Here is a 22727-nt window from a genome sequence, read left to right as displayed (position 1 = left end):
CATGATTGTCTGTTAAGAGATTTCTTGCACATTCCTATGTAGCATATGATGCTAGTCACTCTCAGGCACGGGACACCAGACTAGATGCATCATTGATGAAATCTAGTGAGACATTTCCTATAAAAGTACATCTGATGGCTTTTGCAAGACAATCACTGCTAAAACCAGAAAATGGTAGAAAAATATTAAAGATGCTTTTAATTACTGTTTCTAACTACAAAATAGTGTTTCCATTTCTTTCCTTTTACAAACATAAGGATAATTAAAGAAATCCACTTAACTAGCAAATGACTATGTTGACATAATGGAGAAGAAGCAGGGAGACAGAACCAATTTGAACACAATCTTTGCTTGTGCAAGTTTAGGCAAAGGAAAAAAAATATTTTAAGAATAGAAGTCTCTTTGTGAAAGTTCTTGTTCCTGTTGTCAGACCTCTTTGCTGGTTAGAGGTTGTTTCCCTTTAATTTGTAGAATGAGCTAACTGAGCAGGTGCAAATTCAGTGATACTTCAGTGAGAATGGAATGGAAGCTGTGAGATGAGCTGAAAGAAAGTCCAAGTAATCATATTGTCATCACTTATAAAAGAAAAAAAATCATTAGATTTCAGTATTTATGTTGTACATTTTCATGGATTTAGATGCCTTTTGAGGCTGTCACAATTAACACCTTAATAGGAAAGTGATGAAATTCCCTCTTCTCCCCCCCTTCCATTTGCAATTAAAAGCAAACAGCTGAAATACAATGCACCAAGGAAAGGTGGGAGCACTTCTATCTGAAGGACCCTCGTTAGTTTTCATTAGGAAGGCAAGAGAGCATGTGTTTACTGAACCTTTGTTGCCGCTTGATGTTGGGGTATGGCAACTTGAGATGCATGCATTAGCAGCCTTCACAGAGAGAGGAAATAGCACTGACCTGGGGAGTGTTGGGGTATCCCTCATGCTATCAAAGTGATATTGCTGCATTGCCTTTTCCCCAGACATCAGCAGAGCTCATGAGATTTAGACCAAGGGTATCAAACTCATCTAGCCCCATGGGGCAGATGAGGGGCATAGGGCCAGTCTGTGTGCTGGATCAGTCCACAAACCAACCCCATGCACCAGAGCCAGTTCTCAGAGCCACTCTGGAGGAAGCATTTCATGCAGTACATGCCTTGGACCAGCCCTGTATGCTGTGTGCAGTGCACCCGAGTCCCAGTCCGGGGCTCATGCATGGAGCGGGCTGGGAGCATATGCTGCATGAGGTGTCTGTGCTGGACTGGCCCTGCATGCTGGCTCCTGTGCATGGGGTGGTTGTGGACCCAATCCAGAGTGGCCCCAGAGACAGCATGCAAGTCCGGTCTGCAAAAGGTGCCGTATTTAGTGCACGCCTCAAATCAGGCTTGTGTGACATGTGCAGCACCCATGCTGGACTGGCCCTGCACACTGTCTCTGGCACTCTGGGACAGTCTGTGGGACAAATCCAGACCCTGGACTGCCCCCTGTGCCACATGAAGCACCTGTGGTGCCAGGTTCAACCCCATGCACTGCATGCAGCCAGACTGGCTCTGCACACTGCATACAGTGTGTAGCATTGGGATGGTGCATGCTTTGTGGCTCACTGGGTCAGTCCAAGGCCCACACACCAGATTGTAGCACTTCATGGGCCAGATCTGACCTGTGAGTTGTATTTTTAACATCCCTGATTTAGATTTTTATGGGCAAGGCAGTAGGGACAGATTCCCTGGATTAGAATGCATGTGCATCTTCCTTGATTTAATTATAAATGCAGATGAACTAGTCTGAATAGCAAATTAGGTAGTAGCTGTGTTCTATACACCAGACATGTATAATGCAGGCCTGACCTTGAAAAATCTGGCTCCTAATTTTATGCATCATAAGTTGTTCCATAGCATAGGGCATAAAAAGCTTGCTAATGTGCCTCTAGTTCCTGTTTCCCTTTCTGTATTGAACTGGCTTAGTCTACTCGATATTGAAAGGTCAGCTCACTACCTCTCTCATCTTGATGCAATGTGAAAAATTAATTTGAGTCCTAACTGAAGATGCTAGCAACTGAGTGACTTATCCTTTCTGTCCTATTTCCAACATGTTCTCAAGTACCTGTGGAGAAATGAACAGAAAAAGTAACGTTACAGTTTGACTCTTTGCCACCGTCACTATTCCCTATGATCAATGTCCACTTTCTCCAGGAACCTTTGGGTTTCTGTGCTCTGGAATGTTGTGCTCCATCAATCGTTTTGGTCCCAGATCAGGAAAGCACTTAAATCCCATTGATTTAGCCTGCACTTATGCTCACTTCAATGTACTGAACATTTTCCAGGTGTTTACAGTACTCACTGTGGTGGATGCACTAAGGCCATTCTCAGTCTAGAAGTCAGTTTCTGGAAACTTATCATTAAGTGTTTTACCATATTTACTCAAATATAAGATCACCCCCAAATAATTAGAGTCCTAGAAAATGAGGGTTGGAAGGGACCTCAGGAGGTCATCTAATCAAACTCCCTGATCAAAGCAGGACCATCCCCAACTAGATCATCCCAGCCAAGGCTTTGTCTAGCTGGGTCTAACCTCCAAGGAAGGAGAATCCACAGCCCCTCTGGGTAACCTGCAGTGTTCCTTTTATGCTGTGCTCATGCTGCGCTGCCAGGAGCACTCGTGTGGCCGCGCACACCACACAGCTTAGAGTGAATGCTGGTAACCTGTTCCAGTGTTTTACTGCCCTCCTCCTGGGGGAGTTTTTCCTAATATCTGACCTTAACCATTTTCATTACTCACCGTTGGACTCTCTCCAATTTGTCCACATCCTTTCTGTAGTGGGGGCCCCAAAACTGGACACAGTACTGCAGATATGTCCTTTTCTAAATGGTCCCTCACCTGTTCTTTCCTACTGCTGGCTGCTCACATTGTCCCCAAAGTGTGCTGCCAGGTGCAGTAGTCTGGGAGCTGATCTTGCCTGTGAAGACTGAGGTGAAAAAGACATTGAGTACTTCAGCCTCTTCTAAATCCTCTAAGTTGCCTCCACTTTCCCTGATCCTTCTTTTGTTGCTGACATACTTGTAGAAACCCTTCTTGTCCTTTGTGTCCCTTGCAAACTGCAAGTCCAATTGTGCTTTGGCCTTCCTGATATCATCCCTGTATATGCAATATTCTTATACTCCTCCCTAGTTGTTTGTCCAAGTTTCCACTTCTAGTGAGCTCCCTTTTTGTGTTTTAGCTTACTAAATCATTCCCTGCTAAGCGGTCTTCTGCCATACTTGCTAGTTTTCCTGCACATGAGGATGGTTTGTTCCTGTGCTCTCAGTAAGATTTCTTTAAAAGTACTGCCAACACTCCTGGACTCCTCTCCCCATCAGACTGGCCTCCCAGGGAATCCTGCCCATCGGTTCCCTGAATGAGTTGAAGTCAGCTTTTCTGATGTCCAGGATCCTCACTCTGCTGCTCTTTCTTCCTTTCCTCAGGATCCTGAACTCAATTTATCTCACGGTTGCTTCTGCCCAAGTTGCCATCCACTATTACATTCCCCACTAAATCTTCCCTGTTTGTGAGCAGCAGGTCAAGAAGAGAATGGCTCCTAGTTGGCTGCTCCAGCACTTGCACCAGGAAGTTGTCCCCATCACTCTCCAAAAACTTCCTAGATTGCCTACACACTGCTGTATTACTCTCCCAGCAGATATCAGGGTGTTTGAAATCCCTCATGGGAACCAGGGCTTGTGATCAGGAAACTTGTGCTAGCTGTTTGAAGAAAGCCTCATCTTCCACTTTCTCCTGGTCTGCTGGTTTATAACAGACACCCACAATGGCATCACCCTTGTTGCTCTCCCTTCTGACCCTAACCTAACTTTCAACAGGCCTATCTCCAGTTTCATACCAGAGCTCTGAGCAATCATACAGTTCTATTACATAAAGTGCAACTCCTCCTCCTCTGTTCCCCTGCCTGTCTTTCCTAAACATTTTGTACCTATCCATGACAGTGTTCCAGTCATGCAAGCTATCTCGTCAAGTCTGTGTTATTCCAGTCACATAGTTCCATGACTGTGTGAGGACTCCCAGTTCTTCCTGCTTGTTTCTCAGGCTCCATGCATTCTATATATAGAAAATAATGAAATTCCTATAGATTTCCAAGTATAGAATCTAATTTTTGGATGTTTGCCTAGAAATTGTTCTCTTCTCACTGTTACAGCAAGGAAAATAAATCTGGGTGGGGGCAGGTGGCTGCCTTGACCTTTGACCTCCTATCTTCTTTCTCCTGCAACTCTTTCCCCACACCTTACTATCAGACCTCACTCTCCAAGAGCACATGGAAGTGAAGGACACATTTGAAAACACCAGCTTTGTACTATGGGTACCCATAGACTTAATTCTTGCAGAATTGATGCATTTGAGCTTTTTTGAAGTGTCTGCAAGCTTTAGCATAGGTACTCCATAAACACCTTTAAGCAGCATTTTTGTACCTAGTAAACTATGGATGATATTAGTCCAAAGCTAAAAGGCGTATGGTTTGCCATATAGTGCATTGGGCAGGATCCTAGCAGAATTAGCAGTGTTTCAAGCCCTGGTGATCCCATATCTCAGCACTACTCAGTATGTGTATGTACTCCAGATACCCCCACAAATGATCCACGTGCTACTTAGCCCCTAACTTATGACTGGAACTGAGAGGTCTTGTCATGAGTTCTGGGATGGTCCAAAACTTTATATGCAGATGAGGTTCAAGGCAACCTGATCTGGCTTCACTTCATGGAGGATGGGGCCACACTAATCCTATGCTACAGGTGGAGACAGATTGAAAGAGGGATTGTGGGTGAACTTTGTCAGACGTTTAAGGTTGATGGAAAAACAGGAGTAACTGGAAATGGGAAAGAGAGGCACAGCTTGGCTGTGGGAGTTGAAGTATATTCAATGTAGTGGCTCACTATGACCTGAAAAGACTCAGCACTGAGGGGGACTGAGTACACTGGGCACAGCATTACCTCTAAGCTGCATGGCATCCATGTCCACATAGGCATGCCTGGCAACGTGGCATGAGCACGCCTGCATGGCTGCGCTCACTGTGCAGCTTGTACTAACCTATTTTTATGGTACGTTTAATCAGGTTCTTTGCCTCCTGTGGGATACGATCAAGTGTAGTTGCTTCACTGGTCTGTTACCCAGCTGAGATCATCTTAGAATGGCATTGTGTAGTAGTAGGTGCAGACCTGTCCAACGCACTGCAGATAGAACACCTTACAAGAGTGTAATATAGCTTCTCAGTGGGAGGATCTTGGCTACTTCCCTATTTTATGGAAATGTGGGACCACTCCCTAGCTTGCTCCTGTGGCCATTGGCTAAGAGCAAGTGAGACTCAGGGGTATCTGAGCCCCAAGACCACCGGGCTTGGGCCTGCACATAGGATGCCTGCCAATGGATTTGGGAATATCCGAAGCCCCAGGCTGAAAAATCTTGGGTGGAGGATACTTGCTGGTTGTAGCACCATATATGGTGTTTGAATGATTGAGTTTTGCTCAAAATTTTCCAAAAAGACCCCTTCATAGTTAGTTTCCATTACTGAGCACATGCTGCTTTTGACAGTAATGTAATGATAAACAATGTCTTTAATGAGGTTTTCTTGTATGCTAATATAAGGCAAAGAGCCTTTTTCTCTTTGATTGGGGAGAGGACTTCATCTTATATTCCAGTAAATATGGTATTTTTTTTTTTTGGTGAGGACTGTCTGGAAACATGTCTATTCATATAGTTGATGTTTCATGTTTGTATTTGTTAGGTACCTGTTCGTATTACAGCTTCGGCAAGACATTCTTTCAGGGAAGTAAGTATGGATTGGTTTTTTCATCTTGTTTAAATACATATTTGGCAATATTTTTTCCCCTTAGAATACAGAAATATATTCATATGTATACCATGGCTTAATTGATAAAATATAGTTATATTTATCATGTAAAAAATCCGCACATTCAATAGTATAGTATTCATACGATAACCTTAATAAGTCCATCATCGTTAATAACTATTCATATATTGAAAACTTAATTGTAACTGAGCATTATTTCATAACAAGCTGTTTTAAAGTATGCAAGATGAATATATGTACATAACTACGAATAAAATGATATTCATCTGAATCTTACTAAACATACATGTTCTATCATTTTACTTCAGTTTCAGATACAATATTAACATTTATTAAGAAATGATCCATCAAAATGAGATCCTTAAGAAAATGAAGAGCATTCAGAGTTCTTACTTTGAAATATATATAGCAAGCACTCTGAAAAAAAAGATGCATATGCAGGTGAAACTGAATATTCCCAGTTTTATTTCTGAGAATAATGTTCCACAAAAGAAATCTGATACTTTATTTTATTTGGAGAAACATCCTATACAGAGTCACAGTTGGTGCGTCTACATGTGCCATTAAGATACCATGATAAACTCCAGCCTAGTTCAGCTACTGGCTAAACTGCTAGGGTCTGGTGGCATGTGCAGACACTGTGCCTGGGACCGCTGTAGTTTGAGCCAGGGTGGAGGAGCCCCAGGCCGGCAAGAGGGAGTCAGCCGCAGGCTCCAGGAGGTGGAATCAGGCAGTGGACAGGATGGCTGGGGCACGAGAGTGCATTTAGGTGCAGTTATTTTCACTGCAATAAGGTAGTACTGTCCCAGACAAAATTAGTTTGCTTTGGCCTAGTAGCATCGCACATTTAGGTTGTGATGCTTTACACCACAGCAGATTAGTTTACTGCGCACTCAAGCACATGTGTAGCTGCACCCAGTCTTCATAAAAATAAATCTTGTCATGATGTTGTGTGACTGAAGAAAAATATTTAATTAATAAATACCTGAATATAATAAATACTGTGTTTAGCTGCTTTTTGGTCTTGACCTGAAACAGGTTTATTATTAATAAAAGAATAGGACCAGGGGCACTCAATAGATAGAAATAATTAAATTATATAACTAGGTCTTTATGATTATAACAGGGTGCTCAGCCTCCAACCTGCGGGCTAGATCTGGCCCATGGAGCCATGTCACCTAAGTCGCTTGCCTCGCCATGGGCCTGAACAAATTTGGTAGTAGGGAAACAGTGGCAGCTTTAATTGCTTCTCGCCTGCTGCCAAATTTCTGAATCTGTGGGGAGCCCTGCAAACCTGGAAGCATGTCCTCATGCACAACATTGGGTATGCATGGTAGCAGGGGGTGCCAAGGCCTGAGAACCTGATGCATGAGGCCCAATCCAGGTGGCACTGGACCTGATCTGGACCATGATCTGGCCCCATACCGCTCATCTGGACCACGGAGCCAAAAGGTGGAGCACCTCTGATTTATAATGTAATGTGAGCCTATCATGTTTTTTAGAATGGAAAATGCAAGGGAGTGAAAATGACACTCAAATCTTTCAGCATTATTTGTATAGATTATTCTTAGGAAAAATATGTAGGTGTATATAGCTTCACCCATTCTAATAAAAGGGCATCTATGATGCATCACCTTAAAAGATTTATAAAGCAAAATAGTCTTCCTTAGAAATGTTTCCTAAGATACATTGAGGGAATTATATTATTTTCCTATTTTTCTTTAACATTATCATTATTTATAGGGTAAGCTTAATTTATAGTGCAGTTTATCATGTATTCAGTATTAATGAGAAATTACCAAATAAAGAAATAATGGTTTAATTTTGTATAAATTATCAGTGATTTGAAGGATTTAAGTAAAAGGCAGTTGAGTCTTCAAGGTTCATATGTCCATTTCTTGTATCAGACAGCTTTCCTATTTTCATCTTAGAAAGGAAACATAAAAAGCATAAATTAAGAAAAAATATATTGTTATAGCTAATGTCTTCTCTTTAAAGACTGAAATGTCCATACGAAACTGCTGTGGAACTAGCAGGTCTGTGTCTTCAAGGTATGTGATCAGTTGGATCTAATTTATATAAACTCCTTTAAAAAAGATGGGCATCAATTCATTGTACAAATTTTGTGACTAATATATATATCCACATTGATAAGCTCAGTTTTAAAGGGCAACTCTTTTTATTGTGATGACTCATTATGACTAATAAACTTCCTCAGTTTTCAGATACTAGCATCACAACTGTAATGTAAATAGCCGAAGTTAAGTACTGTTGCTTTGAAAGCATGTGCCATGACTTGAGCAGTTCTTTGCTTTATATCAGACATGGTCCAAAGCCTATTGATGTCAAATGAAATTTGTCCATTGACTTCATTAGACTTTGGAGCCATCTCACTCAGTGCTTTGGAGGAATTTATAGATCCACTTCACCAGTAGGTAAATGACTTGTTAAGTGCAGATGAGATTGATGGTGAAATTTTGAGTTCAGTTAAAACCAGTAACAGGAAAATCCCAGGTGGACAATCCCATTTCATCTAAAAATATGAATGTTCAAGTTTTTCACAAAGCTGACCTATTGATACAGGAATTGATTTATTCCCATTTTTAATGACAGTTCTTGTTGCTTCATTAGCCTTCTAAAATGGACCTTCCAGACAAGAAGTTGGAGAGCCTCTTTAAATGGTTAGGTATTTGTTTTTACTTATGGAAAATCACAAGCACTAATGCTTTCATTCCAGTTTTGAAAAAGGAGAAAATTAATTGCTGACTATACCAAAGAAAAATGAATATAGCAGGCCATCCATGTACAGTATACAAAGATTATGAAATGCTTCCTGTCAGCTATAGTCACCAATATTTTAGAAGTCACATATCCAAACATAGTACCTATAAATTCTGATGGCGGTTTTTTGGTTGGTTGGTTTTTTTGCTTTTGATTTCCATTTTTCCATTCATTAGAAATCCTAACAATAGTTTTCTCCAAAACAGCTTCATGCAGTTCAGGATAATTTGTAAAAAATAACTACATAACCAGAGATAGATGGTTCTCTCCAGACTTGCAAAATCAGCAATGAAATGATTTGCTTCAGAAAGATGATGCAAAGAAAATGCAGCTGATGAGGTTAAGTGAAAAAAATAACAGATTAATGTAACAGAACAATTTCTTTACAAACTAGCCATGAGAGTGTAGTAAAGAGTCTCTTGCTAATGAGAAAGTAATTGGCATAAATATACAATCAGTATAAGTTAACAATCAGGTAAGTTATGTTTAAGGTCACCCAGTTTTCACTTAACCAGAAATACTTTTTGAGCTGTTAATTGAAATCAGCAGGTTAGCTACTAACTCGTAAAAATAAGTAAATAAATCTTGTTGTTAGTGTTCTTTATCAAGTACATATTATTAGGAGGCAAATTACTTGCCTTCTGTGCTAAAGCTACAACATTTGGATCCCAAATGTTGGATCCCACAGCTGCTCTCACCTGTATTTACAGGAGAGAAATTCACCTAGTTCGGGATTGGGCAATTATTTGGGCTGGAGAGCCACTTTGATGAACGATTGCAGGCCACGTCAGCAAACACTCCCCCCCGGTAGCTCACCAAAGCTCCTTAAATGGTTGGTCCAGGATCTCATGGAGACTGGCTGGGACGGCCGCAAGCAGGGTATGCTCAACTAGGTGCATGGGATAGATCCACGAGTAAGCAGGGAGTGACATCTGGGAGTGGGATGGGCATCTGGGTCTGGGATCATAAGGCGGTGACAGTGTGGGGTTGGGCCTGGAGCTGGAGCCCTGGGTCTAGTTGCAATCCATTCCCCACATGGCCCTGGTCACCACCCTGCAATCCTGGCCCTAGCCCTGGCTACCTGTCCGGCTCCCAGATGCTGTTCCTCTCTCACCTGTGGCTCCATCCCATGTGCCCAACTGAGCGTACCCTGCCCTCAGGGGTTGCAGCTGGTCTCAGTGGAGACCCCACTTGCACACTCCATCCAATGCCTCTGGTGATGGGTGCAGGGCATACGGGCTGGGGTGCCCAGGCAGTGGAGCTGCATCCGGCAGGTTAGTGACAGTAGCGGCAACAGCTGGAAGGGGGTACCCCTGCTGGGGCAGCTAGGAAGCCCAGGGTTGGCAGGACCAGATACACACACCACAGCCCCAGACTGCCCCCCACAGACCACATCTGAAAGTGGATAATATGCAGCTATCGTAGCTGTGGAAAAAACTGGTATGATATATTTCTACTACTTAATACACCAAAGAAGTGGGCAGCTACATGCTGTCTGAGCTGGAGCTTCTGAGGTCCACCTTGCAGCTCTGCCTTCTCTCCATTTCTAGTGCTGTTGTGGACCCTGCAATCACAGTCTTTCTACAGCCCCTCTTACATAATTCAGGCTCGCCTTACTTAAAATGAGTTGGTCAACTGTGGAAGGCTGTGTGTATTAGGATGTTTTCCCACAGGTTTTTTCAATGTTGAACGTAGATTCCTTGATTCCTCTCTTGTTATTGTGAAACTACATTAGTTTGTCATAGTGCCCTTTAAATGGATGCCAGTTTACCAGCAATCCTTAGATCTGTTTCAAATAGAATTATTTCAAAGCCAAAGTGCAATAGAGTTGCCAGAGATTTCCGTAGGAAGTTTTTATATACTGGGAATACTGTTCTCCATCTTAGGTTTTAGATGTCTTTTAAATTGAGGTAAATGGTATAAATTTTAATATAAAAAAACTGTAGGAACCTGAAATGTTAGTAACAAATTATTTCCTTAAGAATATTTCAAATTGAAGTAGTAGTCACATTTTAATGAGTTTTTAAAATTCTACTTGTATCTGCTTCACTCAGATAAAGAGGATCATCTAGGTTGATTTATGTTTAGAGTTTGCTAAAATTCAGGCATAATCCCAAAATCTTTTGAGTGCAATGCTAAGGGATGCAGAGGTATCTTGGACAAGATGACTATGTCTAACGTTTATGGTGTGACTCACTGACACTTGTGCTTGGCTTTCTGTCACAGCTGAGCTTGGAGAGTGTGAGCACCCAGAACACACACCAGAACTTGTGTCTGAATTCAGGTTTACACCAAATCAGACAGAAACAATGGAATTGGATATTTTCCAGAAATGGAAAGAGTGCAGGTATGTTGCTTATAAAAATAGTGTCACCTAGCAACAGATTTAATAGATGCATGGAGGATTTTTTCCCTCTTAAGTCAGATACTGCTGCACAGACCCTTGCTTCTTGAGACAAGGAGCCTCAGTATACATGTCCTTTGGTATGTTCTAGAGTAGGCAATTAGTTGGACCAGAGAGCCAATTAAGGAGTTTTGGTGAGCTGTTGTAAGCCGGGTCAACATCTTGTCCCCCACCCCACCTGCAACAGCTTACCAAAACTCCCTGGGTGGCTCTGTCCTGCACTTACCCAGGCAGGGAGTGGCATCTGGGAGCAAAACAGGTGGGCCGGAGTGGGGCTGGGATCACTGGACGGTGACAGTGCAGGGTTGGGGGCTGGGGCACAGCCACAATATGCTCCTTGCATGCCTCTGCAATGGGCAGTTCCATGGGCAGGGGCATGTGGATCACGGATTGTGGCTCTGCCGTGGCCCCAGCCCTACACTGCCACTGCCCTGTGATCCCAGCCATTCTGCTTCTGGATGCCACTCCCCACCCACCCGTGACCCCATCCTGTCTGTCTGGCCATGCCCCCTACCTATACAGGTTGTGGGCTTTTCTCCATGGGGAGCCGGCCTTTCTGCTTTCTAGCGCTTCCAGCAGCAGATGCAGAGCGGATGGGCCAGGGTGCCCAGGCAGTGGTGGAGACTGGCAACAGCAGCTGGAAGGAGCTGCCACTTCAGGGGCTGCCAGGAAACAAGTCCAGCCCTTGCCCCAGCCCCACTGCATGCCCCAAGGTGGCAGGACTGGCTGCATGTGCCATGGCCTGTGCTGTTGCCCACGTGTGGGTCAGGCAGAGCTAAGAGACCTGCTGTGGGCCAGACAAAATCCCTTGGCAGGCCAGATCTGGACTGTAGGCTATATTTTGTTGACCTCTGTTCCAGACACACTATGCAACCCTTGAAAGAAATGGCCAACACTAGCATAGGACAGGGTTGTGTGGATAAGTTGATAGCCAAAGTGGCAGCAAATCAGGCTCTTGCTGAGTGTACAATGGAAAAGCAAATGAGAATTCTCTGGCTTTTCAAATGCAAGAAAAGAAACCTGCCACCTTTTCATTGTTACTAAGCATGGCACCTGAAGAGATACAGATTTGTGCCCACACACTGATATCAAAGATCTGTAATCTTTTGAAGGATTGGCACTTGATGTGGGCTCCAAATTAGAATTCCACATCCAGCTCTACCATGCTGAATTGTTAGAGGGAAGGAGGGTGAAACTGAGGTGTGAACCAAGAACTGCTTAGCTCAATCATATCTAGGTAGGGGAGTTTGGGAAATTGTATAGTATTTCAGCAAGCATTTTATTCCAAACTAAGACACATTTCCGATTCATTTTTATAGGGGAAAGAGTCCAGCACAGGCTGAATTATGTTACTTGAACAAAGCAAAATGGTTAGAAATGTATGGTGTAGATATGCATGTAGTTAAGGTAAGATCTTCCTTCTCTTTAGCTTATTTTTTTGCAGACAGTGGTAAAGTTTATAAATTGATACTCATTCATCTAGTAATGAGTCTTTATTCCTTAAAATTCAAGAAACGTACTGATTTTGTAAGATGTTTTCTAACCGATGATTTGGATTACTGTCTATATTAAGATGTGTTCCAGTAATTGCATGTTGATTATTCTATCATATGCTTACTTGTAGGGAAGAGATGGTTGCGAATATGCTCTTGGACTGACGCCAACAGGCATATTGATCTTTGAAGGAGCAAACAAAATAGGTTTATTCTTTTGGTAATTTGATTTTGGTTTATATTCCTTTGTGTTAAATTATGAAATCTTTTTCCTCTTGAAATATAGAGGGTAATGTTTTGATTTGAATGTATATGGTAATGGAGTTTCTGGTTCTGAATACTAACAACTTTTTCAAGTGACTTGACCAGGTCACAAGCATGCATATATCAAGGAATTTTAAAGTATTTGCTGAAAGTATAAATATATTTACCAATATGTTATGAAATTAAATTGCTATTTTGTCTGTCATATGCTGTTTTGTTGTTTCTATGAGTTAGGTCTGTTTAATCTTCTCAAATGTCTTAATTTGTTTCTTGTATAATTAGGCCTAAAATCACTAAAATGGACTTCAAAAAGAGCAAACTAACACTTGTGGTTGTAGAAGATGATGAGCAGGTAATTTTCTTTCCTTACTTTGGGTCTGATCTGATGAAGTCCTGAGTATAGTTAACTCCTGTTGATGTTTTTAACAGTTGAAGGGCTTAGCACTTAGTTGGATCGGGCCATTTTTCTTTTGTGGTAGATCCATAACTAATATCATGCATGCCTACTTCCAAAGGGGTTGTTTTTTTTGTATCTATATTTAGGGTCGAGAACAAGAGCACACGTTTGTTTTCCGGTTAGACAGTGCCAAAACTTGCAAACATCTGTGGAAGTGTGCAGTGGAACACCATGCATTCTTCAGACTACGAGCACCAGCAAACAGTAAATCTAATAGATCTGACTTTATACGGCTTGGATCACGCTTCAGATTCAGGTATTTAATGAAATAAAAGCCCAGGGATCAATATACACATAACAAAAATTAAAGGAACATTGCATACCAAGTTAAGAATTGACTGATTTATTTTGGGGGGTTTTCCTTCCCACTTTGCAAAGCCCATTTTGATTCTCCAACCATGTTTAACGATGATGCGTTCTGGTGAAATGAAGTTAAGTTATATGGCTTTTTCCCTAGTGGTCGAACAGAATATCAAGCAACACATGGAACCAGGTTACGGAGAACCAGTACATTTGAAAGAAGACCCAGCAAGCGGTACCCATCAAGAAGGCATTCAGCATTTAAAGGTGCACATTTTTTTCAGCTCCTTTGAATAGTACATTACACTGATTATATGACCATTCTCTTAATTAGAACAAGTGCATGTTTCAGGGTTTCTGTTCATATCAGTGACTGTATTGTGACCAAACAAAATTACAGCTCCTTATGAGTAGCAGAATAGAATGAGTCACCATCAGAAAATCAAAAAAGAGGACAGATAATGCTAAGTGCTTTTATTTGTTTGTTTGTCTATCTTCTACAATTTTCCTTCAATATTCTTGTCTCTTCCTTTCTCTGGTCTTTGCCTAAAGCTATAAGGTCCTGTAGCATCCTGAGAACTCAGCTGTGGTTGCAAACAATGTACAACTAAATAAAGCGCACTGGAAAAAAAAATGGAATTTACAGTAGTCTTTTTGGAAAAGAGAACAGGAGGTCTGGGGTAAATTGATGTGTAAGAACCTGGCTAAATTGCTTGGCCCTGCCAGACACTAACTGGTACATGAAGCTATTTTGTTTCTGACAATAGTGACTTCAGTAATTTTGGTATAGTAGCATTCACCTATGCCTTATCTAAATCAGCCCAGGTTGTAAAGTGGGGGGTTGTCCCCTCACTGGTACCTTGATTATGAACAAGCGAGGTTGGTTATGATTTATGCTGACTAGTCTGAACCCCAGTGGCTTAAAAAAAGAAGAGCTCCTTCTCTTCATACAAAGTTATTTTAAATCATGGAGTTGAAACTTGTAAGGTTTCAGGCCCTGTGATGGACTAATTCTCACACAAGATAGACTATAGTAAATGCCTCCTCTGTCCCATGTACCCAGAAGATGCACAGTGTGTCTGTTATTTCCTGCTAGGATGTGTAAGTCATGAGACTTGAGGCTCAAACTCTACCTTCAGGATAACTCCATGGAGGTCTGCTCAGGCTGAGATGGACACAGCAGAGATACCAAAACCAGTAGTCCTAATCTATGCACTGCTCCTGAAACATCAAGTCTATCATCTGATCTTTTGAGGTTCCCCTAACTCCAGTATTAGAATGCCATATTCTTATCTTATCGTACAAAAAAACTGAGAAGTATAAGGACATTTTTCATGCTTTCCCTCCTATTACAAACCCAGCACCCATGTGGGACTAAAGTGACATCCTTCTGAAGGTCATGGAAGCTTCCTTTGAACCACTGGTTAAAATTGCATGCGTATACCAGAAAACATCCCTGGTGGCAAGGGATAGCCAGTGAGCTCTACACAGTCATGGCCAGACCTTCTCATTGCATTTTTCTACAGGTATAAAATAGTGCTGGATCTGTGTACCAGTTTCATATCTAAGCTGGGTTTGGATTTTCACCTGAACCAGTTAAGTTATCCTGATACCTATAGTTTCTCCAGAACTGCACTCCATTGCTAGGAAGAAGAAACTTTGTATCCTGGATGTACCCAAAGCTTGACTCCATTACCTTGATTGGAACAAGCTGTTAGGCAGTTTCTCTCCTACCTTAGCACCCATTTTTGACCTTTCCGAAGTCTAAGCCATTTCATTGCTGAGAGTCACACAGTGAACCACAGTTTCTTTCTGTTGTTGGCTCAGTTCACTAGCCTTTCCTTTTGACCATCGTCACTTGTCCACTAGCATATAGGCCATATCTGCTCCCCATTTCAAGATTTCTGCTCTCTGAAGGACTATCTACACTATTCCACTACAGTGCCTATCAGCATTGTATTGAGATGCACACTCTTATCTTTAAAGCAGCATGGTGAAGCAACACCTGACTTATAGGCAAGGCAAGCTCAAAATAGCAATATCCCCAATCGTATTTTGGCTTGATATGAGCTCCCCGTACTTCCTGCTGTGGGATCCAAATTAAGTTTAAAATTATGTAAGAATGGAGGGTAAGAGTCAAGACTGCTTCTCACTTGTATGACTATATGAGGTCATACCCAAGGCATAAGACCTTCCAGACCCCTGACATATACTGCTCTTTAGAAATACCAGTCATGCATCCATAAGGATCCACACAAGCCACAACATCTCCAAAAACCTAGGAGTACTGTAGGAATGGATTTTTTTCTCTTTCAAAAGCTTAAAGGTTTACCTTTTTCTTTCCTTTTTTTTAAGGAAGCAATCCGGGCAAAGTTCCACAACTGTGGTAAGTACGTTTTCACAGCTGTTGCTTGACAATGGTTTTTAAGAACTTGTTTCTGCATTGAGGTTAGCTACAAAGAATTGTGCGTATGTCAGGAGTCCTGCCAGTTTGTTCAGTGTTGACCAGTCCCCGCTAAGAGCTATGTATGAAACATTCTGTGCGTTCTGGTTTCCTTCACACTGAGCTGCTTTTCCTTTTATTTGGAAGTAAGAACAAAATTAAGCTTATTTCTTACCCAGCTTCTTGCCACTTTGTTGATTCTCCAGCACTATCCATATCTGCCTCGTACATTATAATAAACAGTGTCTTTTCTTTTTCCACCAATCATGTTCTTTGACTATTGTGGTATAAACACAATTTTGCAGAACAAAGGATAGGTGTGTTTGAATTTGTGAAATTGGATTCATATCCTGTAATGCCTCTCAAAAATACAGCAGTGAACTACATAAAACTGAATTATGGGGTTTTTTTACCAAGTAAGTATTTTCAGGTAAAATGGGTAAACTGCTCATTTTCACTACACAATTGATTGAAAGAAGGGTTATGCAGAACCACACTAATAATCCTGCTATTGCTTAGTCTGCACTGTGCAACTGAGCTTTTGTTCTTAATATATCACATTAGGAAAACTGTAGTGATGGCTCAGAAAGCACATCTGGTCGGAATCTCTGTTTGCTGTTTCTTATAACTATTGATAATTTTTTCCTTTTGAGCTGCTTTTTCTTGTGCCTTTTTTGTTCTTCAATTAGACTCTTTTTAAACCTATCTCACTACTGTTAAAAAAAATCAAACTTGCTGAGAGCTTGTCTTCATAACTGTTTTTACAGACTTGATAAATGTGCTTACTTAGGGTAGTTAATGCATAATAAACACTATTGCCACATGGTCTGGCTCAGCATGTGGCCACACCTAGTGCATGCTTAAACACAAAGTAACTGTGAGCCAGCTTGTGCTTTGAGGAGGGGCGGGAAGAAGAAGAGGGCAGTATCAGACATAAACCTTGCAGGCAAGCCTTGATTTGTAGAGTCAGTCCAGCAAGCCAGGCAACTTGGGGATGCAGCGAGAGGTGGATGGAGCCTACTGCAGAATCTGTGGTTCTGGGGCCCTGCTAAATGTGGCCATTAGCGGAGGTGGGCAAGTGAGAGAAATATAACACTCTGCAGCTACCTGGTCTGCTGCCACTGTGCACCTCTACTGCAGTAAGCATCTGCCTGGCCTGCAGTCCCTTATCCCACAGCTGCTGCCACAGTGGCTGTTTCAGCTTCTGTCAATCTGTGCCCTGGGTTGGATTTGTACCATGAGGAGCCTCTATGGTCTGCATCTAGGCCTGGGCTTCAGGTGAATTTGATACCTGCACTCTTTACAACATTTCATATCCAACTTACTGTGCATTTATACCCTGTATAGAGAGGTCATTAATCTAGAAAAGCAATGTCACTCCTAGGAACGTTTGAAAATGTTAACTGTCCTTTTAGGACTTTGACCCTGTATTATAATCCTTGCACAACTTTTCATATGTAAACAGACCCATTGAAGTCAACAGTGTTGGCTCAGGGTTATAATGTCGCATACGTATGTGGTTGTCTGTAGGATTTGGGGCATATACACCTTAGTGCTCCTCCCCATTTAGGGGCAGAAAAAGCTGAAATGAAATTGTTATTAGCAGAAGACCTAAAATGATGGTGGAAACACATCTCTGGTACCCCTTGACGCCTTAGGCCTCAATTCTGCATGTGGTTCCATAAAAGTGGATGTCTGTTGCCTTCCAAAAATAGACCTGGTGGGACTCTGTTTATTGGCAGGTTTTTTCCATTAGGGGAGCCAGCTCAGGGTCAAGGTCTTGCTCTTGATCATCCACATTGTATACCAAATCCTCTATTAATTTCCTTGTTGCTGTTCTCACTCTCAGTGATGCAAAAGCAATTTTTGTCCTTTTTCTTGTTTCAGTGCTAAAAATAATCCTGAAGTCCATAACTACCAGGTAAGAATAACAGCTGCTGTAGAAAATTATTGACTTGTAATATGTGTTGATTATGAGAGGGAGTAGGAGGGTGGAGACAAATGGCTGTACGTCACTACTTTTGCTTCTTCCTGACTCAGGTGTCCTCTGGGCTACAAGGACAGTTATCTCCATCATAAGGGGAGGATGAATCTGAGTTGAAGCAGTCCCTTGAGACTGCCTTGTGTTGCTCAGAATCTCTGCAGCATTGCGTGCTGTGGCTTTGCTCCCAACATGGCTTGCAGCAGGACTTGCTGGAGAGGGTCCACCATGTTCACCTATGCTCCCTTGGTTGAATGTAGTGTGCTGACCCCCGCTTAATTCCTGCCTATTAGTCCAATGCACAGGTACCAGATCAGAAGGAAAGCTATGACCCTTATTTTGTATACTCTGCTAACAGTCCTTATTTCTAAAGGAGCAAAATATATTTCTAATTCAAAGTCAATGCATGTCTGAGAAATGAGATACATGTTTTCATGATAAAACTCCCCAGCAATTAATTTTTGCTGTCACAGTCTCATCTGTGCCACTGACTTTGAGGGTAAATGGAGACATTTGGGGAGGTTAGAGCACATTAAGAATGGCCACCTGATCTAACTTACTTCGCCTACATGCAGACCTTACAGTTAGATCCCTAGTTAGGTCGATCTAAGTGAAAACTGTACAAAAGTTCCAGAAAGGTTAGACTGGCCAACAAAGGGCTGACCTTATCTAATTTCTACCTCAGAGGTACCCTAAGATTAGGTTGAGTGTACATGTAGACTGATCTAACTGAACTTCCGTACAGGTTCCAAGCAGAGTCCCAGGGCTGGAAAAGCCCAGCCATTGACCCTAGTCCCAGGGCTGCACTTTTCCAACCCCATCCTCCCCACTCCGCCCCCAAACCAGGCTATTTGTAGCACCCCCCTGCCCCTCCTCCCACCCCCAGACAGACATATATATATTTCTGGAGAAATGAAATACCTCTAGTTGTCTATTGCTCTGAAAATTGCATTTACCACCAACAACTGGTAAAGTGTATAAAATAGCTGTGATTTACTGCAGAAAAATATACATCACACAAGACGAACTATTACATTTGGAAGACAGCATGCAAAAGAAAGTAGCAGAAAAAAAACTCATCCTGTTTCTCTAGCTAGAAACAATTCTTCAGTTAGCACCTGTACCCAACAGTACCCTTCAAAATGTTTTCCTCAGACAACAGTTCTGCAGTCTTATCAAATTATCCCATCTTTTCCTAACTGGAGAACCAGGAAATTTCCCCATAAACATAGAGTTTCCCTAAACAATGTATTGAAAATTAGGAAAATAGAAAAATACCTTCATATCAATGAAACCCATAGTTCATATAAACATAAAAATGATAAAACTGAACATAGCTAGTGTTAAGCTATATAGAGAGAAGAAACACCATAATAATAATTCAGATTTGGGGAAATATCTATGTATGACACACAGTATACCTCCAAATAAACCCTGCATTTGAGTTTCTGTGACGCAGTCCTTTTTTACCCAGCTGTAATCACGAATGTGCCGGTAGCTGGGACAGTCCTGGGTTTGACAGTCATTTCACATAAGATGCTTCGTGCTTGCCAATGTTTGAACAAGGGACATGATGTAAAACCTTTACAAGTATCCCCTTTCAGATCCCAGATCCTCTGTCATAGACTGCTATCTTCAGTCTATGGCAGGCTCCATTGTAGAGGGCTGTTATATGTAGAGGTATACTTTTCCAATTTTTTTCCCTTTCCACGGAAAATTCATCAAGTACAGTAAGATTTTAATCATGACACAATAGCATAATCAAGGTTAATATTTTACTTTCAGGCACAGTATCATCCTAATATACATCCTGCCCAACCACACTGGCATCCCCATACGCCTGTGAATATAAGGTAAGCTGTATGTTTTGCTTTCTTCTTATTTTTCTTGATTTTATTAGAGCAGGGGTTAGCAACCTACAGCCCACAGGTTGGATCCAGTCCATATAACCTTTGGATCCAGCCCATGGATTAGGGGCTTCAGCGGCAGTCAGCAGCAAGGGGCACCTTCTTCGGGTGCTTTCCCTGTGTTGTCAGAGGGACAAGTGATGGCTGCAGCAGCAGGGTCCTAAACGCCTGGTGCTGAGTCCCAGGTTGGGTCATTACACCCTATAGCTGCAAAGTTTGCCTATCTCTATATTAGATCTATGATACAGTGTCAGGCAGTGTAGAAAAAAAACATGAATGGTAGGTACACTATTAAAATGCATTAATTTAGTTTCTGTTCTGTGTATTTTAAGTCTGCTAAACTTATTGCTAGAAAGTCGATAGCTTGCTTGGGTTTATTTTTAAGGTGTAGTTTAACCTGTAATTCTAGGATTTTGTTTTCCTTTTAACAGTGAATTTCCATAAGTGGTACATTTGACTGAGAAATGTTTACTAGTTTCAGTAAAATTAATTTTACCTCAGTTAGCATTTAGTCTCACCAGCTAGTGAAGCTTGGCTTTTTAGGATAGGGTTAAATTAAGAGATGTACAGTAACTTTTTCTTCTTCTGCAAAAACTCAAATGGAAAATTCCAGTTCTCTCCTATTGAACACTGGTATATTTAGTAATAATACCTTAAAAATACCAAATATATTAATAATACCTCCTAAAGCATAGTTCTTTATAGCAATGTGAGTATATAATTTGCATCATACAGATGCATTTTAATGGTAATGGGTAGTAATTGAATGAAAGTAAGACTGCATCAAATTCAATCTGAATTGAAATTAATGATATTTTGTGCGAGTGCATTAACACGTGCACACATGCAATACTAAATTAGAGCTTTTTTCAGGTAAATGCAACTAATTTTCACTGGACTTTATGGTTAGAGAATGTGTAGGATTTTCAGACAAACAGTGTACTGACTTGACTGAAAAATACGGCTTTTTTGACATTTTCTCCTTGTTTCATCCCAGTATGATTAAATCAAGTCACTCCTGCAGAGGGTTGGTGATGGTGTGATTTAGTTGTGCAGGTGAGAGTGGCCTGGGAGAAAGGACAGTCTGGTCTGAGTGCAGCTTTGAAGCAGCAGAAAAACAGGCATGAAGTTTGGGATCTCAAGAGATGCCCAGATTTATGCATTTTTAGCTCAAAATACTTAGCTAGTAGAATTAAAATATGTAAGGAGAAAGAGTTGAAGCAGACTGTTACGTAAGTTAAACTGGAGTTTTAAAAAAAACCCCATGTCCTGACTCGTGTCTGTCTATAGTAATGCTTTTTAAAACCATTTTTTAATTTTTTCTTTATAAGTTCTATTTTATTTTTACTTTTAAAGCCATGGCATTTTCCCTTAGGCTAGCTACTGTTACTAAAAGTAGAGCCACGTGTTGGGATGCTCATAGTCAACATTCTTTTTTCAGCAAGGACTAAGATTGTTAAAAGTAACTACAGTGAAATACAAACAAGGGTGCTTTGACAACTAGACCTAGAAACCCAGAAACATTCATAAGGTCCCAATCTCACATACTGTCTCTCAGCTCAGCATTTCTGGAAGGTGCTAAGCAATCCAGCCCTATCTTTAACTTGAAGAGTGTAAGAAACCTTGGCGTTAACTTGGCTATTCATGGCAGAAGATAAAGCATATGTTAAAAGCTTTGGTGAATTTGAGTAAGTGCTCAGATGCTAGCAGTATCAAGCCTCAAGTACATGCAGCACCCTGAACTGGGCTTGGTATGTAGCCTATATAAAAGAAATCAAAATATGGGATACTCTACTCTTTTAACAAAACTGAAGGAAGGGGAAAATAGTGCAGGAACATTTCTCCCTCTTTATTAATGCAGTTTTCAAATGTAATTTGGTCTGCAATTTCTCGCTTAAATTATTGTAGGAATGAATTTTGTCATAAAGTGTAACCAAGTTTAGTTATCATATGCAACTTTAAGATTCATTACTGAGGTTACCCTTAAACACAAAGCAAAATCTACTGCTTTTATTTTTTTTTAAATTTCAACCCTACTTGGCTTTTATACTTTTAAATTAACAGTTATAGCATGCAACGAATGTTTCTAAAAATAAGTGCAACTTTTTAAATACCTTAAGCAAAAAAATCTTCTAAATTTCATAGTTTACTTTTTATCATGTTGCTTAAAACCACTCTTTGAAGTAATTTTTAGTGATTTGGCATTTTGTATCATCAGGAAACTTGATGGAGTGCATGGTGGTAGTAGTTGCAAGCACAAGTATGCAAGAAAATTTAGGAAAAGGATTTTTTGTTTACTAGTTTTACAATTTTAATGTGAATTTGTAGGCAAATTTTTATTTGAAATGTAATCATTGGAAGAAGTTTTGTTTTAGCACGGTGGATATGTTTTATATCTTACCTATTAAGTGCAACTAATTCTATCTATGTTGAGCGAATGGCTGTGTATATGGAAGGATAATTGATTATTATCTATCCTAATTTTTAAGCCTTTGATAGATATTTTCATGAGTCAATTATTTTATGATTCTGTATTTCTTTTTATCTGATGTAACGTATTCAGCCTTGCTGTAGCTAAACTCCCACTCCTTGTGGATTCAGTAGCATTCATGGATGAGTCTTTGATTTTAATATTTGATAAAAAAGATACTCTAAAACTACTGTGCACACATGATCTGATCCAAAGCCCACTGATATCAATGAAAAGACTCACATTTGCTTTGATGGGCTCTGCCTCAAGCCCATGGTTCTCTCATCACTTCCTTCCAGTACCATTCACTCTTCATCAGTCTGTATGCACATTTAGACCTTATCTGTAAACTCATGTTACTGTATTTCACTCATTATTGTAAG

At 40.9% G+C, this 22727-nt stretch overlaps 1 protein-coding gene across 4 annotated transcripts in view; it reads left to right on the top strand.

Moving 5' to 3' along the window:
• The window catches only part of EPB41L4B (erythrocyte membrane protein band 4.1 like 4B), a 293241-nt gene that overhangs the window by 126047 nt on the left and 144467 nt on the right, over positions 1-22727 (top strand). For all 4 annotated transcript variants that reach the window (XM_090049115.1, XM_090049114.1, XM_090049117.1 and 1 more), the window contains exons 5-15: positions 5758-5802; positions 7843-7895; positions 10852-10972; positions 12349-12436; positions 12654-12742; positions 13069-13138; positions 13330-13499; positions 13701-13810; positions 15899-15929; positions 17874-17907; positions 19753-19820. In XM_090049115.1, the coding sequence (XP_089905241.1) occupies positions 5758-5802; positions 7843-7895; positions 10852-10972; positions 12349-12436; positions 12654-12742; positions 13069-13138; positions 13330-13499; positions 13701-13810; positions 15899-15929; positions 17874-17907; positions 19753-19820 (879 nt within the window). The remainder of the gene's footprint in view (positions 1-5757; positions 5803-7842; positions 7896-10851; positions 10973-12348; positions 12437-12653; positions 12743-13068; positions 13139-13329; positions 13500-13700; positions 13811-15898; positions 15930-17873; positions 17908-19752; positions 19821-22727) is intronic.

The sequence above is a fragment of the Crocodylus siamensis genome, chromosome 5, assembly GCF_052110815.1.
Source record: "Crocodylus siamensis isolate JL-2025a chromosome 5, ASM5211081v1, whole genome shotgun sequence".
Lineage (NCBI taxonomy): Eukaryota > Metazoa > Chordata > Crocodylia > Crocodylidae > Crocodylus > Crocodylus siamensis.
Note: the sequence above shows the minus strand (reverse complement) of the source record. Positions and strands in the feature narration are given on the sequence as shown.